This window comes from Cuculus canorus, chromosome 15 (genome assembly GCF_017976375.1).
Source record: "Cuculus canorus isolate bCucCan1 chromosome 15, bCucCan1.pri, whole genome shotgun sequence".
In the NCBI taxonomy this organism is placed as follows: Eukaryota; Metazoa; Chordata; class Aves; order Cuculiformes; family Cuculidae; genus Cuculus; species Cuculus canorus.
In genome coordinates this window covers 10,457,897-10,479,116 of record NC_071415.1, presented here as the reverse complement: position 1 = coordinate 10,479,116, position 21,220 = coordinate 10,457,897, and the positions used below count along the sequence as shown (strand labels likewise).

General features: G+C 40.1%; 1 protein-coding gene across 2 annotated transcripts in view; it reads left to right on the top strand.

Moving 5' to 3' along the window:
- Positions 1-21,220, top strand: part of USP22 (ubiquitin specific peptidase 22) — a 104,034-nt gene that overhangs the window by 50,874 nt on the left and 31,940 nt on the right. For both annotated transcript variants that reach the window (XM_054080214.1, XM_054080213.1), the window contains one exon: positions 2,745-2,846. In XM_054080214.1, coding sequence (XP_053936189.1) covers positions 2,745-2,846 — 102 coding nt within the window. The remainder of the gene's footprint in view (positions 1-2,744; positions 2,847-21,220) is intronic.

The window sequence follows — 21,220 nt, the reverse complement described above, 5'->3', positions numbered from 1 at the left end:
ATTGATGATTACTTGCAAAACTGTGACTTTTATAAACTAGAGCTTTTACCACCTTTTCCTTCACTCATCCTTATGTCCCCGTTAAAGTCTGAAAACTGAAATTTTGTGTATTTGACCTAATAAAAGTAATTCTTGGATGTAGTTTTCACACGCCGACTTGAATATCTGGCTAATTTTTAAAACAATGAATTTGCACTCCTGTAACGCTATTTCCTTTTAATTGTAAATTATAACCTGTGCATGTTTTGCAAATCTTTAAGGTAGTTGATATAGAGATTTTGGCATGTTTGTGGGTGTTGTTAAAAGTTTTATGGAATCTTTTTCCTTCTTCAATTGTTGTTGTAGGTTTTGCTTTTTCTTTTTCAATTTTAAACATGGAACCATTCCTAACAAATGGTTCTTTTTTCCAAATTTTCAAATGTAATAAAACCCCAATATTCTTGTTAAATTATCCAGCTGTAACAGAACACTCCTTAATTTCTGTCTCTGACCTAAATTGTGCTCTTTCTAATGAAAGGCTTCTGTAAGAGTGCTTTCTGTCTGTTTCCTCTGTGTTTGTTGTGGCATTAACTGTATGTGGTTTTCTGTTTGGTTTTGTATCAGTATTTGATTCACCCAGAATCCCGAAAAGTAACCCAGTCTGTCATGGTTAACATTACCTGAAGAGTTACTCTCGTGAAATGCTTTAGTCTGCATCTTCTCTAAGCATTGGAGCTATATAATTATGTATCGATATATATAAATATATATGAATAGTCCCACTCACATACGTGGAACTATTGCATGCCTGAAGTGAAGCGCATATGTGTTTCCAGGTGTGAATTTTGCTGTATTTGATTTTAACATTTATTATTATTATTATTATTATTATTATTATTATTATTATTCCCGTTATCAGATGACACTCACTGGGTTTGGCCACATTTAAGCTACCCAAATGCATGAGTTCAGGTTTGCAGCTGCTCTGCGCAATAGCTGGTACTAACATGGGGGTGAAAATTGTGTTGAGGTTTTTACAAACTGATTTATATCAATTCCAAAAGGGGCATTACAAAACCAAGAAGGGTTGCTGGAGACATCCAATATAAAACTCGTTGCAAGCCGATGTTCTGTCATGTGGGAAGTGTCCATATGTGTGTCTCTGAGGTTGCTCCATCCGTTTGCCAGTGCACACTGTGCAGTGATTCAAAGCATTGCAGCTGTGTTATCTCATCAATCTCTTGCACAGTAATTAGCTTCCTTTTCTGTTTTCCTGGGTCTGTAGTTTGATGCTGAGCCTTGGATAAAGGAAAGGGACTATACGATGCTGGTATTCTTTCTTACGCTCCTTGCATAATCTCTTGTGGAGTCAAATAAAGTGAGAGATGGGTGCATCCATGTAAATAAGGATTTTCTAGTTCTCAAGAATCTGAAAATGAGACCTTTTATTAGTAGAACCTGGAGGGTCAGTAGTAGCTATGAATTGAACATTTTTGGGTGGGTAGCTTCTGACAAGCATAGCTATTTCTGAAAATGAAGATCAAAGAGCTATTAAAATTTAATGTATATTATGCAGAATGTGTAAGCCTCTAGCTATATTTTCAACTCTCCTTTTCATATGTATGATTTATAATTTATTTTCTGTAGCACAGCACAGCTTCTGCTCCATGCATTCTGTGAAAAATAACTCTTAATTGACTTTAATCCTCAGTTTTAAAATAGATTGCTTGTCATCTTATTATTCTTTATTTTTAAAGCCAAGATGCTTTTGAGACTCGCTATAATTGACCTTGCATGGTAATTTCTCTCTGCCATGCAGAATGCTGCAGCAGCGCTTAGCTGGTCAGCACATGAGTCTTCGCCGTTGTGTTTTCTCCTGTCAGATTTACACTGAACACAACTCTGCAGATCTGTTCTCTGTACTGCTAACCTGGCTCATCTCTACTGCTCTTTCCTTTGAACAAAAGCAGTGTATTGGAAAGGCAGTGTTGATGTTTAAAGAGAATGGTGACAGGTATTAGCTGCAGCTTATGAGAAAAGGTAGTTAGGTATTTGGAGAGTTCGGGTTGATTGGGGGGGAGGGTTATGCTTAAACCTATTACTAAACTGCACTTTTGGGTAATGATAGATTTTGTCTGTATAGTGAATCTCAAGTATTAGAACTTGCTAATACCCAGTCCAACATCAGTGGTTATACGGAGAGGTCCTATTCTGTAATGGTATATCCTAAGACATGTAATAAGTGCTCAGTATATCGAATTACTCAATTCTACTATTCATCTGTAAAGATTAAGCCTCTATCTGTCCATTAAGTTGGGTTGGGTTTGATTTATTTAATAACTGGTCAAAGTTCAGTGGTCAGATTTCTTGGTTATCCTCTGTCTTCACCTAAAATCATCCGATGGCTCTGTCAACTGGCCTCCTGAGCACAAAGAAATGCATTTTTGAGTAATAGAGCATTTACTCTTGTGATGGAATTCCTTTTTAACTGAGAGGAGGATTATAATCCAGTAATGGAAAATTTATGTGGGCTAGGTATTCTTTATAAGTAAAAAAATGTGCTTTTCTTCTTTCAGTTTCATTGTTGGAAGTCTGGTTGATAGCTCTCTGAACAATAAGTTGTGGGGGTGAAAAGAAATCAGTCTCTTGTGGTTGTACATAGATTGAGCCTAACTTAATGGACAGCATGTTGAAAGTTCTTACTTGAACAGAGTTTTTAATCCTTTAATAAACAGCTTCCTGAAACTTTCTTTTCGTCTGCTTAGGCATTGGAGAGAAGTATTCAACCTGGGAGCCAACCAAAAGAGAGTTAGAATTGCTACGACACAACCCCAAGCGGAGAAAAATAACCACAAACTGCACCATAGGTAAGTTCTGGAAATCCTTTCCGAAGCCGATTCTCAGCTGCTTGTGTGTTCAGAATTCTGTGGTGGTTTTCCTTAAATATTTTTACCCTGAGGTAATTGTAGTGGATTTCATTAACTGTTAGGATAACAAAATATGTTTATTTTACAGTACTTTTGTTTTACTGTAGAAGGATATCTGCTCTGTCTCTTCAGGTACTGATTATGATTCGTCCGTGTAACAGCTACAAAACAGAACATTTTTGACAATTTCCATTTAAAGCCTTTAGCAGAAATCAGCAATGTTTTCTCCACTCAGTGTGCATCAGAGATCTCATGCAGATGTATAAAGGGAAACTCTGTAGTTCGGATATAGCCTTGATTGTAGCAGTCTGTTGGTAAATCTGGGTTTGGCAGGCAGAATAAGGATAGTGATCTCTTTCTGCTTCATATTCTAAAGTCTAAAAAGGGGCTCTTCAATTTCATATTGCCTCTGAAAAGACACAGTTTGTTCTTCAGTGTGTGTCAAATAGCACTTGAAATGCATATCAAATGACAAAGTTCTGTAGTCCTGGAGCAAAGAACACTGAATTTTGGGCGTATCTACTTATGACGGGAGAGTCTTTGGGTGAGGGTGATGAAAAGGAGCAGCGTTTTCCATTTTTTAACGTTGGCTCAAGGCTGGGCATGTACAGGGTTGAAACCAGCTTCGTGACAAGCCCTAACGAAGATTATTGAGAATTTTCCTATACCATTAAGCGCACGGTAACATTTTAATGGTGAAGTTGCAGGCTGGAGATGTAGCTATAGACATTGGAAGCAGGAAACTATTTCAAAAGTGTTTTTCCTAATTTCTACACCATTTTATGAGAATGCATCACGTGTTCAGAACAGTTGCGTTTGTCAAAATACACTGAACATAACTGCTAAAACTTTCTACTGTGATGTTTCTAATACAGTAAGTAATTTAATCCGAAATATGTGTCTTTATTTGGGAAAATGGACTGAGAAGCATGGAGTAAGTTGTAAGCTAAAAACGTGTATGGAATGGTAATTATAAAGAAGGGACCTATGCACTTGCAATAGCGGAATGGGAAAGACAGTTGGAAGAACACCTGGACTTTCAAGAAGCCTAGGAAAAAATAGCTAGGCTGAGATCGCCTGCATCATGTTCACACTGGGATTTTGTGTTTTATGAAACTCCAGTATATTTTGTGAAGACTTACAAATTACTCAAGGTAACAGACCTGCACAGGGCAAAAAAAAAAAAAAGTTCTGTAGACTTTTGAAAGTGACTATGACCTTTCTGAGGAATTGAAGCACGTTTCTCTTTCCAATATGAAGGAATCTATGCTGACTCTTAGAAGATTTTAAATTTTTCAGCCTTTCAAAAGGACGTGTCTGGTTGCATGAAATTTCGTACAGCGCTGCATGGGCGGGGGAGTGCTCGTGAAGCACAGGGGATAAGGGAAATGACTGATCTCTTTACTTCTGCAGGCTTGCTTTTAATAATTTCTCCTACTGAGCCCTGGAGCTGTCTGTGTGCTGAGATTTAGAAAGAGAAAAAAATCAAAGCACCCAGGAGACATAATGCAGTTTTGGGCTGCAGTTAAAAGCAAAAGACTAGCTTGCTTTCACAGAAATACATTGGAGGTTTAGCTGAAGGAAGAAAAGACCTGCCATTGTCCTTGAGCCGTTTCTCTCCCTGTAACCTACTGCTAAATATATATCTGCTTCAGCGTCTTTTTCCCTTCGCTTTCCTTGTGTTGACTTGTCCGTTTGCAGTTTCAGGTCAGTGAAGAGCCTATATGCAGAATGTAATGCTGCAATTATCTGGGCATTTCCATTTCTCTCTTTTCTAATACTCAATTCTTTTGACATCAAGTTTTTATCAATCCCATAGCAGATATTAGTGAATCCAGTTTATCTTCTGAGGTAGGTAAATGGCTCAGAGAATAGTCATAATGTCCAGTCTTAATGGTCCTGAAAATGAAGATTATGTTGATAACCGCCTGTAAGCATTGCACATCTGTTGATCCGTTCTGTTTATGAAAGAGTCTGTTAAAGCATAACCAGCTGCCTCTTATGAATAAAAGGCTCTCTGCAAAGCTATTTTAGGAGGAATGCCAGGGGTGTTTGCTGCTTTCTGTTTTACCTCTGGAGATACACTGATGTCAGCTGGGAGACAGCATATTTAACCGCTCTGCGATGACCTTCTGAAATGGTTATTGTGCCAATGCCCATCTCAGCATTTGCGTAAGAGAAGTGTATCAGTATTATAACTAAAGCAGGTGGGACAATAATAAAATACATTAAAATTGATGTTACTCATCTGTAGAACATACTCAGTTGGTAAAATTAGTTTTGTTGTAGTTTCATGTTACATTTATATTATTTACATGACACTCACTTCAGTGAATTTTTTCTCTATGGCATAACCCTCTTTCTACATAAAGGGATTTCTTTTATTCCAGATTTGTAGCAGTCTCAGGAAGCTTCTCAAACAGCTGCGTGTGTCCACTACTTATTGAGCTGTTTGAACTTCTATACAGCTGCAAGATTCTTCATCTTTCATTGGCCCCATAAATTAAGTCTGAAGGATACTCAGCCATGAAATGAGTTTGTTGTAATGGAGGACTGAACTGGTAGCTCTTTAGAGGAAATACGGCTTTTGATTTGATGCGATTAAATGGTGTTTCCCCTTGTGTGACAATTTGAAACCCATGGAAGAAGGAACTTCTTGTCCACATCCTCAGAAAAAAAATCCCCAAACAAGCCCCCTCAAAAAAACTCAACAAAAACTTGTGCGTTTTGCTTGGTTCTCTTTTAACATGATGTGTGTTTCCATTTTACAGCTATTTTTCCAGCTAGTGAGAAGACAGGTAGGCAACTTTGCTTGAATCACTATTTTACCATTGAGTAAATTGCTCTTCAAATGAAAACTCATGCTGGGCACTGCTACAGGCTATAGAAACTGTGCCGATTCCTGTCTTTTGGGATATAAACAAAGGGCTATTCCCAGTGTTACACACAAGCATCCTCAAAGTGACTAGGAACACGTTGTTAACTGAGTGAAAATGTTGGGAAGCATAGTAGAAGCCATGAGGAGAAATCTTCCCATGGTGTGGATTTTGGGGGGGGGGGGCATTTCAGATTCTGATGGATTTTTTTATTTCAAGACATTCAAGAAGAGCCTGTAGTCTACAGAAATATGCTCTTTGGTAGCGATATCAGCTCGAGGCATTCTCAGACCTTGTTGTGCCTGTTTCATTGTGCAGGCTACACAGTTGTTTTCAGGTGAATTGGTTCAGGCTTAAGGGATGGTGGGGAATGCAGAGGGTGATTGGAAGGTATAAATTCTGTGAGTTCTTGCATGTGGTTCTTAGCATCAGTACTGAATTGTGGTTCAGGTTATTCAATTCATAGAATATTTCTCTTCAGAGAGATGCCCATCTTCATTTTGGGCTGAAGCTGGTGTTTCAAGCATCCTATAAACACCAGAGCTTTCATATGGAATAATAGGTAATACTGTTAAACCAGATTCTAAAAGTGTAGAAGGAAAATCTAGTTTTTTCAGTCTCTTCTTGTCTGTGAAGAGGCTGCCCTCAGACAGTAAGGGTGATGACCAAGCTCCAAGTTCACAAGAAAATTGTTTATTATGGGGTTGTACTAGAAGCGAAAATGATACAATATCTTTCGGGAGCTATTTTCCAAGGCTCTTGGTGCTCTGCTGTCATTAGTACCCCCAGCAGATCAGTTCTCCTGGGTAGTACATGAAGTATTGGCTTGGGATCAGCTGGTCCCTGATCAGAATACGAAGTGACTTTGTGGCTAAAGATCGGTACATTAACAAGAAGAATTAGATTCCCCAGGCACGTGGATAATTATCAGGAGCCACCAGGGGATTCCCATTTGCAGTGCTGCAAAAAGGCAGAGAGGAAAGCCTGTATAGGAGGTGGAGCAAATCCCTTTCAGAAGGAATGATGAGGTGTGGGGAAGTGGCACAAACAAAAGCTGCATGGGTGAGGCAGGTGGATTTGCAGCTGTGCAATGTGAAGCAGTGCAATGTGACAGAGCAGCGCGAGAGGAGTATTGCAGCAGAGCTCCCATGTGAAGGTGGCAAGGGAAAAAGAACAGTGGCCCAGAAAATATTTCTGATTCTCTAAACAAACTACTAGGAGTTTTTTCCACTTCTGTAGAGGTAGTGATAACTTTAATGCAGTCTTCAACACCTTCATACTTGGAAGGTTTTTGTGAATGTACCAGCTTTCTATATACTTTTTCTAGTTAGATGCTGTGTGAGGTAGCTCAAAGGCATGAAGGGAATGAAAAACATAGTTTAGTTCAGCCCCAGATTTGTAACTGTAACTTAAATTTAAAAGTTATTCATTTGTAAGCAGTAATAGTTTTGTATCTGAAATCACAACCACACAAAGTGCACCTTGAACAGAAGCTTTTTTGATTTTTACGTTATTTTAGACAGCTGTGTGATGAAGGAAAGGCAAAAACCACCTTTAAGGCTACGCAGCTGAATGTTTCCTTTGTGATTATTTCTTTCATCTACCTTCATAACTAGGATGATTGGTTAGAAAACTGTTACCTAAAAGGTTGGATTAGTAGAATAAAAAAATGATGCCCTTCTATCAGAGTGATCCTTCGGTTTTACCTTGTCAGGAGCTCTGACCATTGGACTGAGTTGTGTAATATTTTTCCTAGGTCTAAAATTGATAAATCTGATAGTAAAAATAAGTAAGAAACCCCTTCTTTTCAAAGCTTCCAGGGAATTTTAAGAAACATTAGAGGGGCGTGAATCTTCTAAGTATTCTAAGAACATGTACTTGCTGAGGTTTGTAGAGATTTGTTTTCAGAAAGTCTTGCAGGACTTCTAATGTATACCGCTTTAATAACATGAAACATAAACGTTTCCTCTGCAAAAGATATTTCAAAATGAAATTTCTGATTTGATATTTCCATAGCCGTTTTGTGTATTGATTGTCATCTGAGAACACGTCATCTAGTTTTTTCAGAGCCAGCACCAGAAAGCCATTTGCATCACTGCTGTAATGTCATTGTACAGTTTATCTTCGCAGCAGTCGCTGATTGAGTTATCTGGGATTTAATTGCTCCTGGGTAAGCGTAGGGACAACCACATTGCCACTGAAATCTCTGAGAGTTTGTCTGCTTGGAGTGAGCAAACTTTTGTTATAGGAACCTTTGTTATACAAAAGCAAGTCGGCCCAGAACCACCATGTGTACTAAACCGTGACACAAAGTGCCACATTTACATGCTTTTTGAACACCTCCAGGGATGGAGACTCCACCGTGGACCAGGGCAGCCTATGCCAGGGCTTCACCACTCCTGTCAGTAAAGAAATTTTTCCTAATTTCCAATCTAAACCTTCCTGGCACAACTTGAGGCCATTTCCTCTTGTCCTGTTGCTTTTTACTTGGGAGAAGAGACCAAACACCCACCTTGCTACCCCCTCCTTTCAGGATGCTGCAGAGAGTGATGAGGTGTCCCTCATGTTCCCATTTGTCGGTTGATCTTGCAGTAGTTTCCAGTAAAAATTAACAAAATGTCAAAAGCAATTTTGAGGAGAGGTTACCTTGAAGCTTGAGCTGCTGCTAGGTTGGCAGTGGAAACAGCTTTCGCTAAATGTGTTCTGGAGGAGATTCTTGGGTTTAGTGGTCTGCAGGAAGGTTTTAATTTGCGTGGCTTTATGTGGGAGCAGTTCAGTTTAAAAAAAACAAGTCAAGCAGAACCCTTGGGTGTGTTTGCTGGGTGAGGAGCAGTGGCGTTTTGTACAGATTTTAGAATTCTTTACAAAAACATATAAAAAACTGAATACTTTGACTTTTTTTCCTTCCCCGTAAAGCTTGTTTCGCGTGTTTCTGTAGAGGGGAATTAAGAGCAGAGAGACACCAATGTAGACATGTGTGTAGCTGCAGTAGTATCAAATATTGCAGATATTGAAGAAATATTGACGTAAGCATCAAAGTTTAAAGCTGGAATCCTAATCTCCAGGGATATTTACCTCAAACACAACCCCTGCAGACTGTTTGAAGTTAAAACTGCTTGTACGTGAAATAAGCAGATTGCAGTTGGGGTTGAATTTTTTTGTTATCCTGTCTTGGAAAATTGCCATTCGTATTACTTGCATAGAGAATACTTTAGTTTTGTAACTGTAGGTGGCTCTTGGGGATTGAGACAAAGGAAGGTAACTGTGTGCATTCACAATGTGAAATTCCTTAGAAGACAGCATTCTTAATCCTGCGCTTGGATCATGTTCCAAACTTCTAACTGAAACCTGATTTTTCCCCTCTGGATTTGTTTAAAGTGGATCCATAGTTGTTACTGATCCATACACATCTTTTTAAGTTACAGGCAGTTTCAGTTTGACTTTGCTAAAATTGGGTTCTGCACTTCAAGTGAAACTTTATCATTTGGATCCAGCTAGGTGGGAGCATAAAAAAAGCCTTTTTCCCCCCCTCCTAGATGCTGATTCCACTTTCGAGTGTAAGAAGTTCCCTGACTCTATTATTTGTCTTGCCTATCTCTTTGAATTATTTTTTATCCTTTGCTGAGCTTTCTTCATTAAGTCATTATAAAACCACAGTGCGCAGTCAAAACACTGGGCCTTTGACCTGAGAAATGCAGTAAATGTTAGTCACTTGTCATCATCTGCATGAAGAGATTTTTATGAGAGTGAGAGATTTCTTATCAAAAAAAACCCCAACCAACCAAACAGCAATATAGCTAGAATTTTATTCTGGCCCTCTGAGCAAGATACCTTTATTTAGATGAGGTATTTTTTGTTTGTTTAAAATTAAAGCAAATTTATTGGGGTGTTTCTTTAGTGTTTAACTGTCTTTATAAAAATGTGTGTGCTTACAGAAAAACAGATGTCCTAAAAGTGCTGGGATTTCTGTGTCTGTCAGAACAAAGAGCAAACCTTGCCCTTCTCCGACAGCAGACCCTGAGGTCAGCAGGTTTGTCTCCTGTTCGCTTGGCCACACCACCCCAAGCTACAGACTGTCCCTGGTTTTGGAAATACCATGCAGTGATCCTCTAAAACTGAAGCTTTTCTTGCAAAGAGGGGGATATTTTCACTGTACAGTGGCGCAGTCAATGCAAAAATACTTTCATAATCTCTAAATCAAGAGCCAGATAAGGGAGTTCAGATTTAGGCCATGTAGCTACACCAATTCCAGTCTCAACATGTGCCAGTTGTCTGTCATGGGCAGAGATGCACCCTTAGCACGAGGAGGTTCTTTTTCTAACTATTAAAAAACCCCTGAACCAAGCAAACTTTGATTTACCACTGTATTTTAACCTGATTAACTCTGTGTCGTTGCAGAGAGCGTGACATTTTCAACAAGGCCAATTCTCTATCTCAGTTTTGTTCTTTTGTGGATCGCTTTTGGATTATATTTACTCTGACCTTCCATTCTGCTCTTTCGTATCTGCTTCTAGAGTTGGGCTTTGTGTGGACAGAAGGTAGATACAGTATATACTGAAACTAGGAATATGCATAAACAGCATGTGGCATGGCTTGTGTGTTGTGGATTGTTGGAACAGCTTCGTGCCAATTCATCAACAATAATTTGTGCATATTAATATATTTGGATGCATTTAATTTCACTGGCAGTTAGCCGACTCCTTAAGTTATTAATTTATGAAATCTGCTTTGAGGAAGGCTAAAAAACTTGTAGGCAACATATGGTGTGATATTGGGGGGAAAGGACGTCTGCGGGTGTGAATTTTATTTTGTTAGTGTAGTGGGAGTACCTCTTGTTCTTTAAAGCTGCCATCTGCACAGGATTCTCACTAAGTCTTATGCTTCTGTGCAGAACATGCAAGATCTCGCTGAGCTTTTAAGTTTGGGTGCTTTGGGGGAGGGCAAAGAGAATATTTTATTCTGTGCCACCTTTTGAAGTATTTTGTTGTGTATAAAGGCTTTTTTTTCTTTGCCATCAAGTTGCCAAATAAAAATACCTTGCAGGAACCTACAACTTATCCAGCTTTTAAAGAGGTGTTGTCACAGTGCTCCCTGTCGATCATTCAGGTCACTTTGCTGAACACAGTTCCTGTTCTTTCCTGACGGCTCTTCCTTTTGGACATTAGGTGTTGACTTTCTGTTCTCCCGGACTTTCCCGCAGTTATCAGTTTAATCATTATTTTCATGCTCTGGTTCTTAGGGCTTTAATGTCTTGAACTTTGCTTTGTAGGGTCTGTGAGAGAGGGCACTCCTGTTTTGGTGATGGGGTTCGTTTAGCTGCTTCTCCATACCTCTGTTTACCTTTAGACTTGTTCAGCTTGGCGTTATCTTGTGTACAGTGAGCGCCGCAGCTGTAAAGGGTCTGGCTTCACTGTGAAACTTGGGGACTTTTTGCAATGCATATACCTATATGCAGCATCTCATGTTAGGTTTTCTGCTGTGCAAAAATAGGCGTTGTTTTGTTTCTCCAACTCTTGATGTAGTGTGGGCTTGGAGAGCATCGTGTTCCATTATTCTTCTCCAGTCAATTGATCTTCACATGTTACAGGGATCAGATAATCAAATCTACTACCAAATATCAAAGCATTTTGTGATTATTTTCAGTGCTGTATATGAAAGATGTTTTCTTCTATTGCATCTTCTGACAATTTGAGACCCAGATTGTACATACACATTCCCCAATGTGTTCACTCACTGCTAAGAGATCCTGACAGAGATTGGATCAGGTTGAAGCACAACAGACAAAATTTGTTCAGTGGGTCTTAGTATGCCAAGATGGGAATTCGGAGAAGTTCTGCTACAGAATTTGATGTCTTTTTCAGCCTGACTCATTTCAGCTGAGAAAATCAAATAGAAATGATTGCTGTGGATGATTATATACTGTATAGCTGTCTGGTTTTGAAAACATGATGCATTGGTTTCTTCTTGAGGCACCTGAGAGCAGAAACCAATTTTTCGATGCAGGTGGTCAGTAAAAATGCTGAAGATAAGAAGTTATGGTTATAAAACCTGGTATTTTCTGTACTCTAGAAGAAGAAAAGACTGACCTTTATTTGCCCGGAATGTTCACAGGTCCTTTTCCTCCTAGGTAACTTACCAAAAGGTTCAAAACTCACCTTGCACATGCATATCACAGAGATCCTTGGCTTCAGCTCCACTTTCCCCTCCTGCCCCGCATTTATTTTAAACCCAAGCTTGGCTATGGGAGGCAGTAAATTCCTGTAGATGCCTATTATATTTATAAATATTTTTAAATCAGTTTTTAGGTGTGGATTTAACTGTGTCACCTTAGTTTATGAAAAAGCCTTTCTCTTTTGGTTTGGGTTTTTTGTTGTTTTGTTTTGTGTTTTTTAATCCAGGTCGTTCTTTACACTTACACTACAAGGCAACCATTGCTTTAACAGGAAGAATAATTCAACTTTACATCCTGAGCAGGAGAAATTGTTCCTGTTTTTATCCTACCTGTGTGAACTTGTCCCAGACCTTGTGGACTTGTCACATGTAACTTCCACATTGTATCAGGATTGTTGTCATGCTCTGCAGCTACAAAACAGCAAAATATTTCCTCTAAAAGTGAGTATTTGTACTTGAATTCTGATCTGTTCCTTTTTACTCTAGGTGTGATCAGTTCGAGTCCGCATTGGCTAGATTTGGCCCACAGGAGGCTTCTGTCTAGCTGCTGTCTTTTCCTTCTCGTAGGGAAGCATATGGGGAACCAGTTCATGCCGTACCCACTCAAATGCACAGGAATCTCTAGTAGAGACTAATATCTAGTGATACTTAGTGTCCTCCATTTAGGAGCTTTGGTAAAGCTATTGCTATTTGAAGGACTACAAAAATGATTCTATCTCAGAGGCTCTCAAGCTACCAGTAGAGGAGCTTATCTGTAGATTCCATAGTGTATGTGTATCTCTCAGATTAATGTTGCTGCAGTTCTTAAACTCTGCATTAGTTTATTGACTGAGGTGACACTGGAACTCTTCAGGATGCAAGTGCATCAGAGGACGTTGCAGGATCTCATCACTGAGCAGTTGTAAGAACAATTCAGGGAAACTTTTGTCAGGAGTAATATAGGTAGTGTTAATTCTACTTTGAGGCAGAGGGATAGACCAAATGACGTCTTGAGATCCTCTACAGCTATGTTGCCTGTGATTTCTAGTAGAAGATTAAATACCCTTTCCAGCCATTTGGTCAAAAATGCTCACTTTTTTTTGTTTTGGAAGTGTGCTTCTTAATTTAAATTCACAGGGAAAAAATACCAGCAGTCCTTTGTCTTGCTTGAAACAGCTTCTCTATTTACACAGGCTATATGAAAAATTAACCTTAAGAGGTTTGTTTGTTTGTATTGCCAGATATTTTAGGAATGCTGACTCATTTTACCAGGCTCAACGTCTGCAAACATGAGCCAGTGACCATCAAATCAGAAGGATGAGAACTTACAGGACATCATCAGCTCCTGCCTCGTCTGTGTGCTTGGTCTTAATGGGAGGATACAGTTACTGCAAAGTAAATGAGAGGCTGTAACCTCACAGCCTGACTTAGCATGCCCACATCATTAAGAGAGATCACTTGCCTTGTTCTTGTGCTTAAAGCCTGGAGAAACAGAAATAAAAGTGAGCATAATTGGTCAGTACGTTCCTGGAGTATTGGGGCACACAGTGCTTGCACAGCACTGAACTCACACAGGATCTATGAGTAAAGGAAATCACAGGGAGTGCGCCCTAAGGCAAAGAATGGAGGCTCCTCTGGACTGTGAAATCTTCATATTTGGGCATCACTGGTTTAGCAATTGGTTCAAAAATGTACATGTTGTAAATGTTGTATGGAGAGTGCTTCCTATCTGGCACGCAGGGGACACTCAAGGGTCATTGTCTGATTTGAGGGTTTTGTTTCATCTGTGTTTCATTTTGTTTCAGTTGTTTCATCAATATAAAATGCTGCACTTTTTTTGTTTGATTGTGCTCTTAGTAAATTGTTTGATCTGTTTGCTCCAAGCGTGACTTGCCGTTAGGTTCTTCCAACAATACAAGTCCGAATAGCATGTGTGGAAAGGCCAATCTGTTGTTCGGAGGAAGTACGGGTGGTAAAGCTGCCTTTGATAGCCAGTGTTTAGAGATGCGCATTTTTCTTCCAAATGTGGCAGAGTTAAGGGCAACCTTCCTTGAATCTTATCTCTGTTGAGATGAGATTTGTAATTGCTAATTATTTCTATATCATTGCTTGGAATTCTTTATTTAAATAAGCTACAAACATGTCTCTCGTGTGCTGCAGCTGTTATCTGTCCTCCATCCCTTCCTGAGTGGCAGCGGGACAGATAAATTTGATTTCCAGAGCTGTGTGGTAGGAATAGGGATACAGGCATTATGGTTATGACTGTTTTGCTGCCCAGCCTGTGGCTTTTAGACAATTACCTGTGCTGGAAGTTTGTTGCAGCAGAGGGGATACGAGGGCTGTCTGTCTCTGAGAGGGACCAACCTGCATCACTCCCTTGTTCACACTGGCATTTTGTCCTGACCCACGGTGAGCTGTGTGGACCTGCTTGAAGGGATCAAAGTCTTATTGCTGTTCGCAAGTGATGAGTTCATCCCTGCAACGTGAGATTACTTTTTCTGCCAGACAGGTAAAGTGAACCATTTTGCCGTGGAGTGAAGCAGGTGCCAGCTCGTTGCAAAGGGAACACCCCTTTTGGCATCAGTGAGCTGTTAGATGGGCTGAGCTGTTTTGAAAACATCCTCACCTTCCCCCACCCCAGTTCATGTGTTTTGTGTCACGCTGTGATATTAACCTGGATTTATGGGATGAAAAAGTGGAAGGGGTGTTACGCACTTCTTCTGAGTCACGGTCCATATACTGGGCCATTCCCGATGGCTGACAAAGCCTCTTCTGGAACTATTCCAACAACTGGAAGTCCCAAACTCCCTTGTTGCGATGTTTTCTAACTGTGAGACAATTATTTTTAATATCTAATTAAATTTCACTTCTTGTGAGCTCAGTCTTTTTTTTATTATAGCTTTGGTAGGCCACAAGAGTTAATTACAGTCCTCTTGGCAGTGGCCTGTAGCATACTTGAAGACTGTCAGCCTGGCTCTTCTTCCATCTATCTTGTTTAGTCTTCCAGCACTATCTTTTTTAATTAGTTAGCTCACCCAGTGGGTTCTTCAGTTGTTTCGCCAGTCTCCAATATTAATTTTGTGCAAATTCTCATTCATATTCTTGACTTCTCGCCAGGTTGCACAGGTATCTCTTAAAATGGGTGCTCAATTCCAAATATCATCCAGCTGAAAGTTTTTTGTCACAGGATAATGACCTCCCAGGCCTTCTCATATGCCTTTTGAATTTCAAAATGCCATTTGTCTCAGAGCTGCAAACAATATTAAGTCATTTAGGTTGCGCTGATACAGCCATTGCTCCTTGTTTTGTGTTTAGCCAGTTAATTTTTCTTATTTCTAACTTCACAATTGTTTTTATTGAATTTAATTGATTTTGGATAGTTTCTCCCATTTAACAAGTTGCTCTTGAATTATTGTTCTGTCTTCCAATTACATCTGCACTATCTTGATGTAGTTTGCCCCTTCTGTAAGTATATTATGTGATGTCACTGAAGCTGTCGAGTAAAAATAGTGAATGCAATCAATTCCTCGTTAACCAAGAGGGGTAGGGACAAAGTAAATGCTGGAAAGACATGATTGGTATCTTGATCCACATTAACTCAATGCAAATTCAGCTTAGGCTCAGAGCAGCATGAATGTGCGCAGTGTCAGCGTGGCTCTGTAAACAGTACGAACATGCCCCCATGGCGCTGTGCCCAAGGTAATGAGCCTTCCAAGAAGTACTGGGGAATGCAATGTAGGGACACTAAATCTGGCTGCATCAAGAATGTAACTGCATTTACTTGGTCTGGGCTATTTAATTTTGCCTGTACAGAACCAGCGCTGCGGTTTTTACATTGCAGTGTGGATGAACTAGATTGTCCTCACAGACGTGCTAGAAAATGCGTTCATCTCTGCTGCTGAACAGACGCTGCAAACATCATTGTGTGTGTGTGCTGACAATTTAACGTAGGCAGGTTGTTACCTTTTGGTAACTTTTCATGATTTTTTTTTTTTGGGTCTTTTAAGGAAGAAAAAGATTAAAACCAATGGCTTTTGGATGACAATCCTAACATAGCATAAAAAAAGACAAATCTGGGTAAGGCTCTTGTGAATGCTGAGGTGCTTCCAGAACTGCCCAGTTGCATGCAAGTACACAAGAAGCTACTGATAAAAAAGACTTTGAGTTGACCTGTGAGCCTGGTTAGAATCACAACATGCATTCAGTGTGTGGGGTGCATTTCCCATTTTCTTTAAGTTGTCAGTAACTCAGCTGCAGAGCAAATTGCACCTGGTTTATTTCTTTAAATGGACTCACCAATCCATCTTTGCCTCTGGGTCAAGTTGTGTTAACAGGTAAAGGGATTAGTAATGAGGATGAATTCCGCTTACTCTGTACAGCAGGGACATAGCAAAACTGAGAACTTTCCTGGTTTGGGTGATTCATCCATTTAAACAATCACTGTCTTCTGGTGCTGGTGATAGGTACAAGGAGGAGTGCTTGCTATATTCTGTTTGTATCAACAGTTAATTTGCTATACATGTGCCATTCGTGGGATATGCTCCTTTCTTCTGGTCTACCATCTCTTGTAGCTGGATTTCTGGATTCTCAATGGCAAACACACTCATGGGCAGTTTCCTTTTGTACACATAAGCAAACTTGTTTGTTGAACAATTTGTTATTTCAGTAGTAATGGAAAAAATGCTGTGTTTCAGAATCTTTTTGCCAGAAATCGGAAGGTTAAAGGTGGGGTTTCATTTAGAATGCAAATATTTCTTTTTCTTAAGATACTTTCTTTTTGCTTCCAGAACGCCTTTTCTGATGTAATTGCCTTTCTCTCTGTGTAGGAGTGCGTAGACCTGTAGTTTATGGTGCAATGCATAATGCAGTGTAGCTAAAATAGCCCTGTAATTTATTTTCTCTCTATTAACAGGAGTTGTTCTTCATAGTCTCATACTGACTGGTTCTGTTTTCAGTGTCTTCCGTGTTCTAAATTAGTTTTCTGGTGTGCCTTGGTTCTTATGTTAGTGTTTGCGAGAAGGGTTGGTGGTAGGGAAATTTGCCAGTGTTAGGTCAGTGTTTATAAGGAAAAAAAAACACCTCATTCTTCTTGTGTCTTTGGACAGGGTAAGCAGTGGCAATAAATACAGCTAAATTTTGTTTGTGTTCTAATTCCAGTACTCTACAGAATGAACTGAACTTACGGCTCCCCCAAATGATGTGTGTGCGGGTCAGATATTTAAACTAAAGCACGTGTTCTCCAACTGCACTGGAGTGCGTGTTCGTGTCTGTTAGGGCTTCTGGATGGAAGGGGTTGGCTTTTTGTTTTACTCCTGTCAGTGCAGAATGCGAATATTTGTAATTAAATCAGGAAAAAGAAATCCAAATACGTGTAACAGGATTATTTAAATACAATGTATTCTGTCATCCTCCCAACCTCCCAAAACCGCAGGATTCAGTGTAGCCTATGAATCTAGATGCACAGAGATTTATGCACGATGTTTAACAGGTATTTTTTAGATAGTGCAATAATATAGAAAAATATTTATGTTAATATGTAGACTATAAAGTAGAAAAACTGAAAACACCAAATTTCACTAAGTTAAGAAATACCACTCTACAACTCTCTTCTGACTTTGATTTAAAAGGTTTCGCTTACAAGTCAGGTAGAGCAGAGGAGTGAAGTTCTCCAGGTTGTGCCTCTTGGTGGCTTAATAGCTTGAGGGGGCTGGGAGGGTGGGTGGCGGTAGTGATGCAGCTCCAGAGAGGTGCTTTGTTTCAGAAGGGATTAACAGTGGCTCAAAATGAGCGATGACTAACCTGGCAGCCTTGAATAACTGGCGAAAAAGAGCCACGTTAGGAAAATAAACACGGGAATTTAAGCACGTTTTCACCTGGGGCAGTGGTAACCCAAAGAGGAAAGATTACTGCCCTGAGTGTTCATCTTGATTTCTTTAATCTGTCACGTAATCCCTTGCTAACTGTTCCTGTCAAAAATACTCTGTTTAAAAAAATTTACTGATTAGCCAATCTGAAACAGTGAGTCAGTTTGGAGAGCACTTATTCAAGCCTTGCCCCAAGTTATCTGCAGGGAATGCTTATGTACCAGGAGAAGGGTGGGAACAAAGCAGTCTGGTTTGTAGCCTCCTTGTGCTGGTCAGCTGCAGGACAGAGCAGGATGTGTTTGGTGAGGAAGAGCCCACCGTGACTCGGAAGGTGGTTTCTGGGAGAAGTCGAGGTGATGAGCGTGCTAGATAAGAGAGGGTCAGGGCAAGGAGGAGATGCAATAGCAAGAAGCCTGGAGCTGCAGCCTTGGTGTCCCTGATCTTTCTGCTCAGCACTCCTCAGTGGAGGTGGTCTCGTCGTCTTTGTGATGTTCTTTAATGTTCCCGAGTTTGCTCTTTTTATGGGAGCTCCTGGAACATTTTTGTGGTGCATTATGTATCTGGATCTCAACACATCTATTTCATTCATTTAACTGAATTGTTCTAGTCTCGTTCTTCCAAAGCCTCATATCCGTGTTTTCTGCTTAGAGAGGGTTTTTTTCTGTAGCTTGGTGATTATATAAATCTGGGAGAGGTTCAGTGTGGGGATGCACAGTGTTTTCAAGTTTAGCCTTTTGCAAATGTCTATCATCTTGCTTGTGACTTAGCAGTTTATAACCTTTCAGCATCTTGAGTGCTTTATATTATTTTAGCATTATGCATTTTCCTTATCAAGCTTCTTCTGCCTCTTGTATCTCCTAAAATTTTGCCCTTTTCAGAAATCCTGTTGAATTGACAGAAGAGTTTTGCAGTTGTGCAGGGTTTTTCTCGAGCAGAAACTGCATTAACCAGCACTGCAGTAGCGTGCTGCTGTTACAGGTATTTGACAGACCCACTATGAACTGATCTTCCTTTTTGCTTTTATTTTTAGAGGGGTGTGTTTATATCAGTATATCATTAAAGAAACCTTTACATCTGACAAGGTAACTATTGCCTTAGTGAAGGAACTCTGTTCAGGCTGTAATGTCAGTGCCTGTGGTGTCCTCGGCAGCGGTAAGACTGCAAGTCCCCCAATGACTGCCAGCGACACTCGCCACAAAGCTGGAAGCTCTGCTTTGCTGCTTCTTACTGTAGGGTCTCGGACCACCTTCCTTTTGCCTCAACAGCAAATTGTGTTCAAGACGTTACAGCAGTCTTCCAGCACTGAAAGGGGCTCCAGGAAACCTGGGAAGGGGCTCTTGATCAGGGAGTGCAGGGATAGGATGAGGGGGAATGGTTTTAAGTGGAAAGAGGGGAGATTGACGTGGGATGAGGTGTTCGAGGCCAGGTTGGATGGGGCTTTGAGAAACCTGATCCAGTGGGAGGTGTCCCTACCCATGGCTGGGTGATCTTTGAGGTCTCTTTCAACCCAAACCATTCCATGATTTTGTGTAACTTGATGTGAAATCGTTGCTCTGCAGATATAGCCTTCAACTTGCTTCTAGGCAGAGCATATTCATTTCAGGGTTATTTTTAGTAGGTTTGGACCATACTCTGAATTTTATAGGTGTTTCAGAGTTTGTACATGAAAAACATTTTTGCTTAAATTCTTTTCTCAGACTCATTACAGCTTCCTGAAGTGGTTCTGCTTGTCTGGCCTAAAACCAACAGAAAGAATATCATTTGGGCATTTTTATTAATTCCTGAAATATATGTGAAAGGGATGGGGAAATCCCTAAACATTTCATACACTTCTATTGCATGTGTGCTCCTGCAAACACTGCTGGAACTAAAGCCCATAGCAAAGCCTTCCTGGTTGCTGCAGGCTTCCTTCTGGCAAAGCATCACAGCGCAGTCACTGACAAGTGTTTCAGTTCAGCCACGTCCCAGGTCACAGAAACGTTTTCCATCTTTCTGGATTCTTCATCAAAGCTGCTTGGGGTCTGTGTTATTTTTTAATATTATTTTTGTAGTATTCATAAACCAACCGAACAAACGCCCTGGTTTCTGTCCTGATACTTTTCTGCGATATAAAGGAGGCATCGTGCCTACCTACAGTGATTACTGCTGAAGGAATAAATCCATGCTTTTGCCTTGTGTCTTAGAAGTGGTGGGGAAAGCACAAGATGTGGTTGGCAGAACTCAGGTGAATATCAAGATAACTTTTGAGAATTGATGTCAGAATTTTCCTGTTAAAATATGAACTTAATGTGGTCAAACTGCCTGTGCCCTTTAGGAATAAACAAAGGAAAAGAAATGAATCCTTTACAAATTCTAAAGCAAAACAATAAAACTGTCTGAATTCAAAGAACACAATTTACACCTTTTTGGAAACTCTGGCTGTGCTCAAATGCCTTTTCTTCCTCGCCCTACGCCCACGATTATTTTTTCTGTTCTGGTAGCTCCGTGGTTTGTGTTTGTGGGCAGTAGAGACATTGAGTTGTTAAGTTAGTTTTTAAGATCACATGGTTGATTTCATTTCATTTAACTTGGCTGTGGCAGAAGTTATGTAGATTTGTCTTCTACTGTTGTCAAAGTAGTTGAATACCTGAGTGTATCATTGGTAAGTTTGTAAAAATGTCCTGTAAATCCCTCTGGAAAAACCTTTTCTAACACATTGAACTCAGTATTCCTGTTTCTACAGTTACCTGCAGGTTTCCTGCAGCCACTGAGAAAGAATCGTTTGCCTGAAGTGATGTGGAATAAATCACCAAAACGGCATGGTTGTTACTTCGATAACTCATGTGATTGCCAGTGTCAGGGAATGTCGCGTGTTTTCCTTTGTAGGCTTGTATTTTTGTTTACCTGCGTACTGCTGCTTTCTGAAAATAGTGGGTTATATTATTATTTCAAAAGGGACTCTCTCTTGAAAGTAATTGCTGTCACTAACCCCACTGGCAAAGCTGTGGAGGAGAAGTGTATTGGCCTCTCTGGGGCTGGTGTTTGTAACAGATGCATTCCGGTAATGTGTGGCACAGTCTGCACCTGAAACCTGAGAGACTTTGGATTTATAGGTGCTAAAAAGTAGGGCAGTTTTCCCTTGAAATACAATTTTAAGAAAGGTGCTCTTAGGAGATATTGCAGTTCCTGTTGTTTGAATGTGGGATGAAACCGCCAAATTGTTGTGGAACTCTTCATTGCCGTGTGATGTGTTTTCTTTCCAAGGGTTATGTTTGAACTCTCTAAATATTTCAGTGAGCACTTCCTCAGCTTGCACTGAGTTCTGATACTGAGATGGAGCTGGGGAAACATCGACACTAGATGGGGAACTGGGAGGGCTGGGGGTAGGGAACAACAAATTGTTTTAAGATGTTGCCAACCTGTGTTTCATGTATACAGGGTCTCA